This window comes from Zosterops lateralis (assembly GCF_965231275.1).
Source record: "Zosterops lateralis genome assembly, chromosome: Z".
NCBI classification, from domain to species: domain Eukaryota; kingdom Metazoa; phylum Chordata; class Aves; order Passeriformes; family Zosteropidae; genus Zosterops; species Zosterops lateralis.
In genome coordinates, this window is record NC_139800.1 from 66,489,123 (window position 1) to 66,505,495 (window position 16,373).

General features: G+C 38.9%; 1 protein-coding gene across 2 annotated transcripts in view; it reads right to left on the minus strand.

Annotated features, from left to right (window-relative positions):
* WDR36 (WD repeat domain 36) overlaps nt 1-15,793 on the minus strand; it is a 30,711-nt gene extending 14,918 nt beyond the window's left edge. The window contains exons 1-13 of one of the 2 annotated variants that reach the window (XM_083882872.1): nt 15,582-15,793; nt 13,744-13,771; nt 10,877-10,977; nt 10,280-10,397; nt 9,232-9,361; nt 8,316-8,370; nt 7,591-7,723; nt 6,496-6,671; nt 5,873-5,993; nt 4,365-4,430; nt 3,298-3,381; nt 1,717-1,871; nt 456-570 (exon numbers count right to left, since the gene is read on the minus strand). In XM_083882872.1, coding sequence (XP_083738998.1) covers nt 456-570; nt 1,717-1,871; nt 3,298-3,381; nt 4,365-4,430; nt 5,873-5,993; nt 6,496-6,671; nt 7,591-7,723; nt 8,316-8,370; nt 9,232-9,361; nt 10,280-10,397; nt 10,877-10,977; nt 13,744-13,771; nt 15,582-15,728 — 1,429 coding nt within the window. In that variant the 5' untranslated portion in view covers nt 15,729-15,793. Of the gene's footprint in view, nt 1-455; nt 571-1,716; nt 1,872-3,297; nt 3,382-4,364; nt 4,431-5,872; nt 5,994-6,495; nt 6,672-7,590; nt 7,724-8,315; nt 8,371-9,231; nt 9,365-10,279; nt 10,398-10,876; nt 10,978-13,743; nt 13,772-15,581 lie in introns of both variants that reach the window. The other variant, XM_083882871.1, reaches the window with a different exon arrangement.
* Between the last annotated feature and the right edge of the window lie 580 nt (nt 15,794-16,373).

Consider the following 16,373-nt stretch of genomic DNA (forward strand, 5'->3'; position numbering starts at 1 on the left):
CCATATGCAAAGAACTGGACTTTTTTAGGACTTCAATTTTCCACTCATGTGAAACATTGTTTAATTTCTAAGCAGGGGGCACAAAATTGATGGGAAAATTTATCTAAGAGATAGAACTCCATAAAACAAGAAGCTAAGTACTAGAAATGTGACTATCTCAAAAAGAGCGGAGGCCAGAGCATCTAATTTCAGTGCTAACCATTGTGGTAACTGACAATTTTGTGCTAAATAAAACCAAGGATATGCTAACATCAGAACTGTTAAAATTATCATGGATCCTGTCCTTCAAGTCAGGTTTCTGAATTGCAAGATAGAATGGTGCAGCGTAATTAGAAAAGTTGAAATACATCCTAAATTCAACTCCTCAGAACCTACATTAAATTTTCATCATGACAGAACATCGGGTGATTGGTGTTTTGTTAAGCACCAGTATTTTGGAAGTTTGGGTCTCTTACCTGTTTCTTTGCCATAACGCCCTCTGTGAATGCCGGACTGCATGTTATACACATCTACCTGTCCAGTTGACATCCCAATTACACAAAAGTTACCACACGAGGTAATGTCAACTGCCTTTCAAGGAAATAAATTAAAAAAAAAAATTAATCAACAAAATAAAGCACCTATGGAAACCATTCTTTAGGTGTCTACCAATTAGCAAAGTTGTTAGAAGCTACACAGCATATTGGGAATACAAAATACTAACAAGTTCCTTCAGGAAACCTGCATGGAACAAACAAATTACATCTCAAGAAGGCAGAGGGAGAAGCTCTTTAGATGAGCAAATAGTCAACATGTAATAAATATGGCAATGCATAGTTATGAAAGATAATGAATCCTAGCTTAGTGGCATTCATCAGAAGCCATAGGTAATAATACCAGTACTGTAAATTAAACAATAAAGATATCCACAAGTTCAGTCCCTAAGACAAAGTGTAAACATAGCAACTGCATGCCTCTTTCAATGCCCATGTTATCAATACCCTCTTGAATTAGGGAAAGGCCACACCAAACTTAAATAGGAAGAAACAAAGAAACAGTGGTCTAGATGCCTTTGGAAAGATATGGTTCAAAAATTCAAGCAGTCAAAAGAAAACTGTGTATTTACAATTTAATTTATCTAACACCTAACTACTAAGCATAATGTCAAAAAATCATGTACCATGAGACACAGGAGTTGCATGAACCTCTAGCAAATGAGGTGTGCCACAGTAATTCCTCCTTTAAAAAGCTGGTAAACATCAGCAAACATTTGTATCTCCATCACTGTGTGTTTGACACAGTGTCATTGTGTCCAGCTCATGTTGTAAAGTATTTTTGAGGTAATATCCCTCTTGCAATTTGGAAATACACTTCCCTGTACTGCCAAAAAAAGCACAGTCTTCAGCAATCTGCATTCTCAGAATAAGTTAATCATCACAGGCATACAGACAACTCTACATTGCTGTAAAAAGACTAAAGTTAAACACCAACCACCTCTCTGAGCCAGAAAGTTAGTGCACTTAACCTGAATGTTTAGGGAAAAGGAAAAATTTTTCACAAGACCATAAGCATTACAAACCAACTCACTGGATACACTGAGCTGCCAGAAAGCACTCTGCAAGCAACTAAAACACATCTAGACTGTGCTTTTTCTTTCTATGCATTATTTCTGTACCAACAGGAATCAAAATAGCATTCAGTGTGAACCTGAAGAAATCTTCCCCTAAATACACTTACTGTTGCATATATGTCAACAGGTTTGTGTTTGCTGAATTCTTCTGGCTTCAGTTTGTGAGCTCCCATGGAGGTTTTCTGATAGTTCCAGGTTGTACAGGTTATATACCCTTGATGGCAGGCAACAATACCATCCCAGTCACTCTGATGTGCCACTTCTGCAAGGTAACATAGAGTCCTTTTATAAACAGTAATTCTAAAGTCAAACTTAAGCTCCCCCGATATTTTAAAGTACCTTTAGACAGAACAGCTCATTCTTGTTGCACACTGGAAGGGCTACCACTCAAAAACTGCTGGGCAAACAGCTGTGTGTATGTAGCGTAACTAAAATGTTAACAACAAAGCCTCAAGCATTGTTTTATATGTTATGCTTTGTATCTTTGCATATTTTAGCTTCTGCACATTTCAATGTAAATGCATATTTCAATGTAAATGTTTTTAGTTAGTTTGAATGGTTTAGATTGCCCAATCTGTATGTATTTCCAGCTGAGTGTCTTTAACTTTTTCTTCAGCTGTTGAAGCAGCAGAAGACACCAGATAAAGTCAGGTCTAAGAGCTAAATCTGCTTTACATAGCAAAACACTTCTTTGGCATTTCCAGGAAAATTGCTTATCAAAAGCTCAGTATCCAAACTTTGTAGTCAAATATTATATATGGGGATCTAAATAATGAGCAAGTTTGATTTTTTTCTGGAAATTTAAAAAAAGTGAGAGCTTGAAACTGCGTATTTCTAGAACTTCAAAGATTAAAACAAGATACAAACTGCTTCACTTAACCAAACAAAGAGAAAAAAGAAACAACTCTAAAATGTACTAAAATAAATGTTTTATGTCTTCAAATTCAGGCAGCTCTAATATTCTTTTTAAGATTAAGTGATTTTGAATATATGATTTAAAAATATACACAAGTACTTGTAACAAGTGTTTACAGACAGTCTGTATCACAGAAGTCAAATGATTCCACAGATTGTAAATCCAGATCTTTCAACATGGCAAACAATAAATCATCCTCAGAAGAGAAAATAGCTACACTTTTGACAAAACAGATTTCAAATTTGAAGAGGAGGTCATTAAATTAAAGAAGCAAATTTCGATGAAGCAAAGATAATTGTAATTCTACTTAAAGAAGACAGATTCATTATTTGCATAGTGAATTACAAATGAATGGATTACTTGAAATTCAGCTTTAAAAAGTGACTCATAAGCATATTGAGGACTCAAAATCCACTCTAACTGTAACTAAGATTTCCTCAGCTGAGAAAGATCTTCATCCTCCACGCAGCTGATGGTTCTCCAGGCTGAAATAATATGTACATCTGTAGATTTTGGCTCCTGTGCAGATTTTCAAGCCAAGAGCCAGATAAGGACATTATAATACAAAATGCTCTTTTTGAAATATTGGAACAGTTTACCAAGTCAAATACAATTTTAAACTGTCACTCAGTAGCTCATGAAAGGCCACGGAATAATCTAGATACGACATGTGCTTCCAAATCAATTGTGTTTTGAAGGTTAAAAAATGAAATGAATACATTTAGATAATGTAACCACATTCAGTCTGTAACCTATGTGAAAGACCACTTACCTGAAGCAAAGGATGTAATTGGTGGAAGTGCCATCGTATCCAGCTTAAGGCCTTTCTTTTTTGATTTCTTTTTATTAATTGAACCTTAAAAATAGACATTAATGGTCTCAGTCTCATTGTCAGAACTGAGAGTAATGGTTTAAAAAGAACTGCAAACAAAATGCAAAGTGCCTTTGAAATTTAGAAACATATGGCTTAAATAAACACATCACTGTTCCCTAGGTTTGTAGAGATAAGAACACTAATAGAGTTTCTGGAAAAAAACATGTAATGCTGAGCAAATCACCAGCCTTTTACATTCACAGCTGTGAACTCACTACTCAATCTACTTGTTCCAAGACCCTGTGTAGAAATCCTGAGGCAGAGGTTTCCCCCATCCCACCTAAAAACATGGTCCTATGGACATGACTATGTAAAGCAACAAACAGCATCCAGCCCTTTCAAAAACCAAAGAATCTTGAATTTCAAATTTATGTCCAAATTAATTTTTATGCATCTATTCAAACAGGTCCAAATACATATATAACAACATAGACAGATACTTAAAACTAAGAATTATTTTAGTCTTTCTGATCCTTGCTCTCCCAAATAAAAGTGTTCCTTAACCATGGCATGATATGCAAGATGTGTTTAAGTCAAACTCTAGACGAAATCAAAGGAAATCAAGACAAGAAAGATGAATTGGTTAATAATTTAATCCATTGAACAAAATGGAAATAGGGTGAAAAGATGCAATTACATATGCTGCAATGTCAGCTACTTTTTAAAATGATTTTATGTAAAAATGATTTTACAAAACATTATTTTATACATATTATTTTACAAAAATCATGCACAGCGTTTCATGCAGTGAAGTAACATACACTGCTATGATCAGAAATCACTTTTTTAAAGTGCAAACAAATTGGAGAGTACACTCACTGCAGGAAGGACCGAGTTTGCAAAATAACTGAGGTGATTAGCTTTTATAGAGCCATTTAAGTGAAAATAAGGCCTGTCAAATGTTCACATAAATGCTTTCTGTGACTTCTTTTCACTTGTGTTTGTACTTTGACTGAAACACTTACCACGTCCTAAGCTTTTATTGAACTTTTCATGAACTGTGGAAAAAGACTGCAATGTTCCATCTTGACCTAAGAAAGTATTAGCACAGAGCAGTGAAGAGCAAAAATCAACTTACTCATAAGCTATTTGAGTAAGAAAAATAAAAAATAAACATAAGCAACTTAAACCACCATAATAAGGTAGTCACTAAAAATTCTAGTCCAAGAATAAATACAGATACACTCTAAGTAACAGAATTAACGGAGCCTAATTTTCCATGGACTATATCCCATTCCTACAACTCTGCCTCACACATGATCAGAATGACCCCTGTTCACAGACATCTTTTGCATGTTTAATTCCTCTGATTCTGTAATGTCCGTAATATTTATGAAATTTCATTAAGTTAATTTGAGGAGATGCTTTTTCTAAGGAAACCAGTACCCCATGAAAGGCAACCCTAATTCATTTCTGCTGCACGAAGTTTTACCACTGTTTCAGAAAGGAGTGTAGAGAGTTAATCTCTCTACACTGCAGATGCATCAGATATGAAACGTTAAGACCCTTTTCCTTGTAAAGGTTGCCTCTGTGCCCTCTCCACTGCAAAAGCAAATGTGAAAATTTGTGAAGCAATACTTGATTGATACTGTGGTTTGTCTGGTGTGAGCTGAAATATGGACAATAACTCAATCCATGAATGCAAGTCCCTAGCTGGATGACCAACTAGCCAAGAGATTTTAGTACAGGTATGTAATGTTTTCAAAAGTAGCCCACACAGACAATTAATTACTTAAGGGTAATTAGAGACTAGGTGGTGAATCTCTATTATCCCATCACCTAAGTGGTCTGGGGTAGTGCTGTGATCTAGCACTTGCCCTTCCTAAGGGGTCTTTTTAAATATGCTAGTTTCTAAGCAAGGGTAGTCACTTACACATTTTAATACTTTTAGATTAATAGCTCAGTAAAAAGCAACCCTGAAAATATGTATTACAGATAGAATTAAGCTGTAATAAATTACAAAGTTTGATCAAAGTTTTTGTAATCAAAGCCACAAAGCTTGATTAAACTAGTAGAAAAAGTAGGTACTAAAAATTAGTTACTAAATGCATTATGCTGCTTATTTTCCCCCTGCCACAAACAAATTTCCTGAGTTGTTACAGGTTTCATTCTGATCAGTTAATACTTGCTCAGAAGATAATAAAACCATTTTTATTCATCAAATACATAAATATGGATCATAAGAGCAGCTCCTTTGCTATTCTGCTTTCAAATACTCTTCAGCTTACTACCTGATACGTTTGTTACTCTAGGGAAACTATTTTCCTACTAGAGTAGGAGAACTCTAGTGAAACACTTTGTTACAGTAACAAATTACACTGTTTATGTTAACTACTTACTATGTTTCATGAATATATTATACAATACTTGAAATATACATAATCTAGTGTATTAACAAAACAAAGACACTTAGCTCTGTATGTTTTATTTATCACAGCAAGAAATCAAACTGAAAAAGAATGGAGATTCATACCTGCACTAAGGATTTGCTTTCCATCTTGCCCATGATATCTGATTCTTGTTGGCGGTGCACTATGTCCCATTCGGCTTCTCAATACACGACCTGTACCACCAGGTCCATCAAAAATCCAAACCTGCACCCCAAAATAAGCAGAAAATCCAGGCTGATAAACACTGCCATGTCAGTCAGCAGCCTCTTGTCAGCAGAACATGTTTATCTGGGAGCTGGTGCAGCCAACTTCACACACTGGCTTTCAGCCTTAACCCTAAAACTTTGGAAGTTTCCATCACATCACCTGATTTGTTTCTTGCTCTCTCCAAACCTAGTGGCATGAGAGGACATGCAGCACAAGGCACTTCTGTCAACAGCAACATCTTATGATCAAAAACATTATCAAAATGGATCAAGATTTAAAGAGAATACTGGGATATAAAGAGTGGTTCTGGAAAAGTGGATCTAAATCTTTGCTCTTCAATGGTACTACAAAGCAGTAAGTCAAGAAGGAATGACAACACAGCAGCAAATCTTTGAACCATAGTCCGCTACAGTCCAACTGAGACCAGCAACTTGAGTTTTGTTTTAGGGAGCAGCAACTTTAGAATTGTTTTTAGAGAGCAGAAGCAATTGTAACTCACCCGTAGAGCATTATCAGCACCATTAGTAATAAGAAGTGGCTCTCCAGGGACAAATGTCATGCCAGCTATTGCTGTGGAATGGGCATCTTGCATCTGACACATCAGTTTCTTCTCTTCTAGATCCCACAAAGCAATGTGTCCAACTGGGCTACCTGCTGCCATTACTGGGTGTCCATCTAAAATTTCAAATGGTTTGCTTATTGACATTCAGCTCATCCCTACTGACTTGCCACATCTTAAAAAAATTATGCTAGAAAAGTCTATAATCACAAGGAAAAAGAAATCTCAAGCTGATGCTAGAAATATAGGTTTTAACAGAAATATTGTAGTATGTCAATCAGAAAAGAAACAAAACTCACTGATAATAAAACCAGGAGTTTTTCATATCAGGTAACAATAAAATCTCTAAATCCAGCAATCAGAGCTAGAGGTTTTGCTTGAAAGCACAATAGATATTGGTACAAAAAGGCTCTCTTCCTACTTCTCACAAGTCTTTCCTCAGTTTTCTTCACTAGCATTCTCCCTCAACAGGGTCTGCACCCAATCTATATTCTATTAAGATTTGCAAGATTATTCAAATGAGAGATTAGATTCAGGATCAACAGCTCTGTAGGCAGGATCAACATTAAAGTAACTAGCTTTAATAATCAGGACATGTTTGTTAGAATATAAGTTAAGATTCCCCCATAACATTCATTCAGTATTCACCCAACTATTAACATTCTAAGATTGTTTGAGGGGGAAAGACACTGCTGAGAAGTAGGTTTGGACACTAAAGCAAGATGTACTGATTACAATACCTCTGCCAACTGTCTACTGTTTTAACTCTTGGCACGTTGTAAACAAACTTTTATTTTCAAGTATGCTTCCTTGTGCACTAAGAACACAAGAAAATGCTGTAAAAACAGCTAGCATGATGAAAATGTATGATAACCCTTACTTATTGCTACCTTTTCTAGATCACCTTCAGCTTTGAAAACTAAAACTCTCAGCACAAATTTGATTCTGAAATGTTTTATTACAAACTATTTTCCTCTGTCCCACTTAGTGTTAGTGCTTTCACACATACTTCCACTAAAAAACACTAGGACTTACCTGTACGAAAAGATATTGCTGTGATGGGACCCCAGTCCTGCTGGAATTTCATCAGAGTTTCATCATATTTAATATTATGTACAATAATATGACCAGATACAAGGCCAACAGCAATAACATCCACTGCTGGAGCCTGCAAGAAATGAAAAAGAAACTGTTTCCAGGAGCTGGGACTCCTTCAAAAAACAGATCACTTGAAGTGTCCAGCAGCTCTGGAAGACCATTATATACCCTGCCACACTCCTCCACTTATTCACAAGTTTTATCCTGGACAACTGCTGGCCATTTTCACAGCTGTCATCAATGGTACCAGTAAGTTTTACCCTACTTTTATATCGAAAAAAAAAAAAAATATAGCAAATACCACAACAAAATCTTTTACTGAATCAATAGAATCTACATTTTATCAAACTCCAAAGCAAAACGGATTTGGCAAAAAACTACCAGTGTAACGAAACTTCATGATACACATGCATCTTAAAAACTCTGTGAGCTCATGACATCATTCAGTGAAAACTATAGATGTGATGAACACAAAACAGGCAAGATGCTAAATGCAACAGAACTAGGCATAGAGGAAAAGCAGATAATAAACCTCTAGTTATGAGAGGGTTACTGCAATTACCTGAGAGAATACATCTTTACTGCTGTAAGTTTAAACAATATTTTGCCTGCTGTTCTTGACCACTTACATACAAAAACAAAAAATAACAAAAAATACTTACTTGTTCAAGAGTTGTGACTGCTGAGCCCCATCCTGGAAATGAGTGCAAGAGTTTGCTGTAAAAAAATATAAAAAATCCATAAATCAATTAACCCTTGGGGATTTTCCATGACACAATGGTTGCTTTTTATGTACTTAAACAAAAAAGTCTATCTGTTTTAGCTTTCTGTTCTTGTAAGTCAGATAAAAGGAAACAAAAGCCTGTGATACAAAGAAGTAAGGTTAAAACATAAAACTTACGGCTAAGTTTTATTGAAAAGGCTAGTGTTGTGCATTAATACCACGATGGTGACATAACTACATGCCATGAACATACGAAACAAAAGAAATATCAGCGATATCATGGCAAACTGAGTTAGGAGAATGAAACACTGATTTATGCAAGCTGACTTAAAACATGTTTGCAGTATGAACATTAACACGCAGCAAAACTCACTTACCTGTAACTTTCATGATTTAAAAAAGCAGCTACTCATGGCAGGAATGAAATACTGACATTATGGATGATGATCTACTGGGACATGCTCAGAGACAACTGCATGTCTACACATCTCTTACCTAAGGCTCAAATACTAGTAATCATCTCCTGCCCACCTGCCAGCACTTCCTTGGACCCACAACAACCAAAAAAGTCAAGCCTGGAAGATGGGATGCAGGAGGCCTGAACATGCTTTTACTATTATTTCAATAGCTTTCATGGGAAAGCTATGTGATTCCGAGAAATTAAAAAAAAAAAAAAAAAAAAAAAAAAAAAAAAAAAAAAATTCCTGAACAATCTCTGACATTTTTCAAGGAGAGTAAACAACACGCAACCTGAAAGGCATCAGCATTCAGGGAGCAGCAACATTCTTTATTCCTGGAAATACACCAACTGAAAACCTGTGCCAATACTCAGTATCAATTATCAAAAATCTTACTTTGATCTTATATTCCATAGTTGCAAAGTTCCTTGTTCACTCCCAAGGAGAATTTTATTCAGATAGGTGCTGGGGTGCAGAAGTGCAGAAACTGCAAAAGTAGCTTTATCAAAATCTATTTGAAGATATTCTTCTGCAAAAACAGTAAGAAACAGTGTTACTGTGGCTACATCAACAAATGTGCAGGTTTGTTGCAAATGTAAACTTGCATTTACTGTAACTGTACATTACTTTGCAAATGTAAAACCGGGTAGATGTTTAACTCTTCAAACCCTGCGACTGGTGTTCCTTACATTAAAGGATTAACTAATGTGTTATAGAAGACGCTAAACTTCTTTACCTTGTAACATCTGTTCGTTTGAAGGCGTATTTTTCCCAATCAGTCTATCCACTACAACAATACTGGATATACCATAGCGATTTTTATCTTTCTGAGGGATTCCTGCTCCCGCCTGTGTAAAACACCTCATCTGATTAGCATGTCTTTTGTTTGTTACAGCGATTCTAAATCTCTCAAGCCCGGTTAAAGACACTTTTGATAACAAGCATGCAGAGAATAACACTGGTCACGCTAATGAATGCTTTCTAAAGAAAAATGTTTGGGGCACTGGAGAACAATTTCACAAAGCACTTGACAATGGCCTGAAACAATGCTGATGCAAACAAAAAGATTATTCATCAGAATTCAGTCGGACCCAGTCTGGTAAATATCAAAGAATTACAGGAATTCAGAAATAATGCCAAAGATGCTCTACCACAGCCTTTACAAGAAAATGAAACACTAAAATGTAATTTTCATATAACCATTCTCTTTTACATCTACACAGAATCCTACTGGGCCTCTGCATATGATATGGTATCCATTTATGAAGCATTACTGCAGGATTAGGGCTTCAGATCACCTGAACTAAGTAGCACAATTATTTATGAATTTTCTTTTTTAAGAATAAACTACTTCTGAACATGTGCATTTAAAAAAAAACCCTTCTTAAATTACTGAATGTCCAACAGTGCTATGCTATATAGCAGCAATTAAAAAAAATCTCACCTTCTGACTGTATATTCCAAACAATAAGAACATTATCAACATCTACAGAGATGACATGATCACCAAAAGGCTGTAGAAGGTGTATCTTTGCCTTATGGCCTTCATAGGTATGAACCACCTATAATTTCAAAATAGAAATGCTTTCAATAAGCTGTTAATGTAGAATATCATGTTAACATAATACTAAAGGACAGCTAACAGATGCCAGCAACAAGTTTAAATAAAATTCATGTAAAGGCCACACAACAAAAATGCAAGACATAATTGATATTTAAAACTATTTGCAAAAAACATGTTACCTAAGTATTTTTAATTATTTATTTTCGATTAATTTAGCTTACATGAATTGATGATTTTAAAAAAATCTTTAAATAGCTACCTTATTACTGCAATTGATATGCAAAACACAGTTCAGCATTATGGAATTTGCTCTTACATTCTCTCAGTTTAAGCTTTTTACTCCTTATTCTACAGTTTGTTTCCCTAAAACCAAAAGTACCAAACAGCTACAGAAATAGGCATTTGTAGAAAATTAACTGCCTTGATACCACAAACACTATACAACTGCTTTGTACTACTGAGTAATAGGTAAGTTACCTCTTTGTTCCTGGCAAAAGCATGAAGAATATTGTCGTATGAAGCAAATATCAACATGCGATCTGCTGCCAAGCATGTGATGTCTTCTGGCAAAGTATTACCTGTTCATCAAACAAAAGAAAAGTTAAACAAGTTTCAGGCTGCTAGCAAGAGAAAAAGCATCATAGTGTATTTCTTTTGCATGGTGACCCACGAAGAAAGTCCTCTGGCTGAATATTAAATTGAATTTTAGAGAAATGTATGCACACATTTCAGAAGATTATTACTACAGAAATATTACTACAGAACATTACACCAGTAACAATATGATAAGTAACATAAGATTGGTAGATCACAAGGTTGTTCCTTTGAAAAACACTTAACAATAAATAAGACAGTCAGTTTTGTGAGGCCTGGAAACACAGATGATAAATCAAAGTCTCAGCATTAAGCAATGCCTATTAGGTTAAGTTATTCTGCAGACCTGGGAGTTCGTGACTCACTCCTGTACCTATCTCCTGATCACACTGAGAATTTAATGTTCTAAGAATACATCTTATTCCTTACCTCATGGTATGAACCTCTGGTTCAGAAAGAATATCTAATACTAGGAAATTTACTTTATTAGCCCCAAAACTAAAAGAGTCTAAGTTCCCAAATGGTAGAAAAATGAAAAAAAAAAACCCCAGAACTACAGGGAACAATACTCTCAATCCAAGGCAATATAAAAATGTAAATTACAGCACTTTACACTTCTGCATAGAAACACCAGCTCAAAAATCACTGTGGGAGTGTACCTATGATACAAACTAGCATGGTCACACAGCAGCCTTTCCCACGAAGGTGCTTTGTACTGTGAATTACTAGCAGACACAAAGAAAACTGCACCCTCTGCTGCACTGCAGCACAATTTCAAAGGAGGAACTAAAATAAGAACATAAAAGAAGGTTGCACTCTATGAGCTTCATTTGTTTGAACATATCTTCCCACAGCACCAAGCCCAAGAGAGAGGTTTACAACCAGGTTACAGACACCTGGTACCCAACAGGAGGTGTATGCAAGGCTGCTTAGGCTAAGATAGTTCCAGGCAGACCCAAATTAAAAAGTTCAGAGCATCAACCACACAACATCAACAAACCAACAGCACTGTAAAAAGAGAGACATAGCATTCATTTTTTTCAATCACAATTTTGTATGTCAACTCTCGATTTCTCATAAAGTTCAGATGATCAGATGTAAGATGTAGCCCACTGTAGAACAGAATATGCAATGTTTTTATGATTTTGCAAGATGAAAACAAAGTTAATGTGTTCACAGCTTTAAAAATGCATAGCTGATATTCTGAATCTAGTCCTGATTGTGTGACATTTATTTTCAAGTTTACAGATGCTCTGTTAATAAAAAATATTTTATATATGACACCTCTGTAAAAATTTTGTGGTACACAGAAGTAGAGCCTGCACTTTTCAAGACAGAGTGCATCCCTTTGAATCATCCAAGTGTCAAGTAAAAGGGACCTTTGGAAATCAACTGATTCAACATCCCATCAGCTCTTCACAAAGTTTATCACCAGTACTAGACTAGGTTAGCTGCAGCTGTGCCCAGCTGAGTCTTGAAAACTTCGGAGGAAGGAGTCCTGCTCAAGGTCTACACTGTACCAAGTTACCTCTGAGGGCCATTTTTCCTATCCTCCACTGTGACTCTCTCAAGCTGCAATCTGTGGGTGTTACCCCTTGCTGCTCTGTCTAGCATTACCACCACCAGGACAAATCCAGCCCTGCCATCCTTGCCCTTCCTAGCACTAAGCAGATCCAGTTACTCCAGTGTCTCTTTCCATACTGCTTGCTGAAGGCCCTGACACTGTCCTGCTTCTCAGCATGCCTCCTGCAGGAGAAAGGAGAGCTGTGGAAGGGATGGAACCATACCAACAGGGTGCTGCAGTCCAGGCATGGCCTCACCAGTGTGAGGTGTAGGAGAAGAACAGTTTTGCCTGATCTGCTGGATGCATTCCCAATGAGCTCAATACACAGCCTGCCTTCCTCCCAAGTTAGTGTGCTGCTGGTCCACATTCAGCCTGGCAGCAGCACAGCCCCAGCACCTTTCCAGCAGGGTGCTGAAGCCAGTCGGTTCCCAGCTTGCTCTGTCCCAGGTGCAGCAGGGTTCTGCACTCATCCTCACTGAACTTGGAAAGGCTCCTCTTGTTCCAGGCTCTAGTTTTGCAACAGCTCCCTGGTCTCTTCTGGGTGTCAGCTGCTACTCCTCCTAAAACAGCATCTTCTGCAAGTTTATCCCAGGAGTGCACGTTGCCTCAGCACCCAGGCTGCTGGTGATGGTGCTGAAGACTGTGGGCCCTGCTGCTGACACCCAGAGTGCTTTGTCACCAAAGGCCAAATAAATCAAAGGTCAAGCCACCAATTCATATTTTTTGTATCCACCAGTACAACTAACTCTTAACACTCCCTGAAAGCATCCGCATCTATTTTCTTAATGTAATTATTTTCCTCCTATAACAGTCCTCTAATAATCAAAAGAACAACAACAAAAAAGGGATCTGAAATTAATTCAATAAATTAATAACTGAGCTTTATTCACTGTGCAATCCTTATGGCTTAGAGGTGATTTTAGAAGAATGAGATGGCAAGAACAGAAGGTTCTTCAAAAGATATGTCTCTAAGAAAACTAAATTTCAGCTTCAACAGCAGTCTTATTTCCAAACTGGTATTTTAGATTCCTGAGGCTCCTTTTAATATATTTCAGTGTAAATATTAGCAAGTACAATTTATTTTCTTGTTTTTGACTTGAAAATGAATGTCAGACAGGCAGATGTCAGACATGTTTTAAAAAAACCCCAACAAAATAAAAAGAATGAACAATTTGTGAATACTTACTCACAGCAACAATACCAAGCTTCTTCACCTGCAATGAAAATGTTAAAAAGGCATCTTTAATGATTGGTTGCAATGAATATGGTATAAACAGAGATTAAAAATTCCAGGAATTAACCTAGATTAAGCAATGAATTTGATATCTCACAAACCAGAAAAATTATTCATTCTAGTTTAGAGCACTGTCTACTGAAAAACACACAGACAGCAGGTCAGAGAGAACGGGACAATGACAAAAGACTCATCAACAGTAAGTAGTGCTTCCTGATGTATTCTACCCTGATGTACAGGGAACTAAGGACATGCTAAGACACCCTGAGGAGCTTGGATACCTTAGTTTCCACATCATCTGTGCTTCTACCTTGTTTTCACTACAACCACACTGTATTCTAATTTTATCTCTGTTCACAGAGGATTTTCTTTAGTTGCAAACATCTATGCATCTCTGCCCGGTGATGATCACCACTCTGCTTCAGAGGCCGTGCAGACTGACAGGAGCCAACGCTAAAAGGCGCCAGGGAAGCACAGGAAGATCCCTGATGTCTGCACTCTGGTGTTCACTGCACTCAGCTCAATTTCGTGTGCTGTTTCTTATAGAGTGAAAGTGCTTTTGAGGCATTGATTTAGAAGAATTAAAGACTGTAGTCAAAATAGACAGTGCAGAGATAATGTAGCTAGGACTTCCCTTTTGTTAACAGAAGCCAGACTGAAGGAACTGATAAATCATGGAAGGAACTGATAAATCAGGGAACCTGTCAAACTAGGCTTTTGCATCCTGAATAATCAATAGACCCCATGAACACAATACAATCATAAATCAAACAGTCCTGGGAAAAACAGGATTTAGCTGTCACGAACACTAAAGGTTAAAAAGTCAAGGGAGGAAGACCCATCTTACTTCATCATTTTGGGACCCCACCCTATAAAAAAGGACCACCGACCCATTTCAAAGAACAAACTACGCATGCTTGGTGGCTTTTTGGGCTAATTACCATACGAAGCGGGGAATGGGAGGTACCAGAGTCATGAATATGCATTTGTAGCTTGTGTATTCAATACTCCTGTACATAAAAGGCCCTGTGATGATCTGTAAATTGCGCGTGTGTTTCTGGGAGCTATCCCGCACGCTGCCCGGCGTCGTAATAAACATACACTTTCTAACTTTAAACTGTTAGAGAGTCTTTGTCCGTCATAGTTGGATATTGGTATTAGATCAATATCCATAGTTTTTTAATAAATCACTTTGACTGAGCCCGGGGAAGTCACGGAGCCTCTTTTGAGGCATTCCAAACCCACCCAGGCACGTTCCTCTCTAGGAACCTGCTCCAGGTGACCCTGACTTGGCAGGGGGGTTGGTCTGGGTGATCTCCAGAGGCTCCTTCCAACCTTAAGAGGTTTTTGACTCCACACTGCAAAAAACGAGTCCTTATCCCCGGCTTTCATCTTGCTCATCCGTCTTCACACGGGAGCTTTAATAAATTCTGAATGCCTCTAAACCGCAGCCCTCAAAAGCCGCCCAGAGCGGGTGAGCTTTGGTTCATCTTGTAACGAAGGAAAAGCTTCAGCACCCGGGCGCTCCCGACGGATGGGCCGTGCCGTACGGGATAGCGCTGCCCACACGGCTGGACAAGCCCATTCCCGGCCGGCAGCCTCCCACTTTCCCTTCTCCTTCCCCCCGGGGTCCCTGCACACGCTCCCGCACCGTGCGGCCGGGGCGGACGGGGGAGGAGGAGGGAAGGAAGAGGCGGATCTCCCCGCACGGCCCCGGCCTCCCCACGGCCGGTGGGAGCGGGGGAGGAGGCCGGGAAAAAGGAGCGGGGACCAGCACGCCGCTTACTCACATTGTAGGTGTGGACGCTGCGCCCGACGGCGAGGGCCAGGTAGAACTCGCGGTGGCGGCCGTGGTAGCGCAGAACGTGCGGGACGTGCCCGCTGAAGCGGCCGAGCACCCGGAACGCGGCGAAAAGCCCCGCGCCCTCCCGCGCCATCTCTCCGCACGTGTCCCGGTCCGTGTCCGTGTCCACATCCGCCCTCTCGCAGGAAGCGCCGGCCCGCTTCCGCCGCCCCGCCGTGCGCCGCCGAAACCGGCCCGGCCCGCCCCGCTCCGCTGTGCGCCGCCGAAACCGGCCCGGCCCGCCCCGCGCCCTCCCCGCCCGCCGCGCAGCGAGAGCCTCGGCCGCAAACACTCCACACAGCCGCGGCTGCTGCGCGGATATTTTCCTTTTATTCTTAGTTGGTTTTATTTTTTGTATCCCCGTTTATTCTTCGTTTCGTTATCCCCTTTGCCCTCACAAAGCACCAGGCCCGGTTGCGGTGGCCCCTCCACAGAGGAGAGCCCACCTCTCGTGGGATGCCCGCCTTGGGGGCCTCTGAACGCCCCCAGGTGTCTGTTTTGATTTTTTTTTTTTTTTTTTTTTTTTTTTTTTTTTTTTTTTTTTTTTGTGGTGGTGGTAGTGTTGGTTTTGTATGTGGATTTGGGCGGTTTTTTAAATAAATTATGGATATTAAAAAAGAAAAAAAACAACAACCAAACCCCCTGGCAGGACGGCTCCGTTGCCATGGCTGCACGGCGGGCAGTGCAAGTGCAGTCCGGCGGAGGAGGCACAATGAAAACCCGCGCCCCCGCCGGGCCG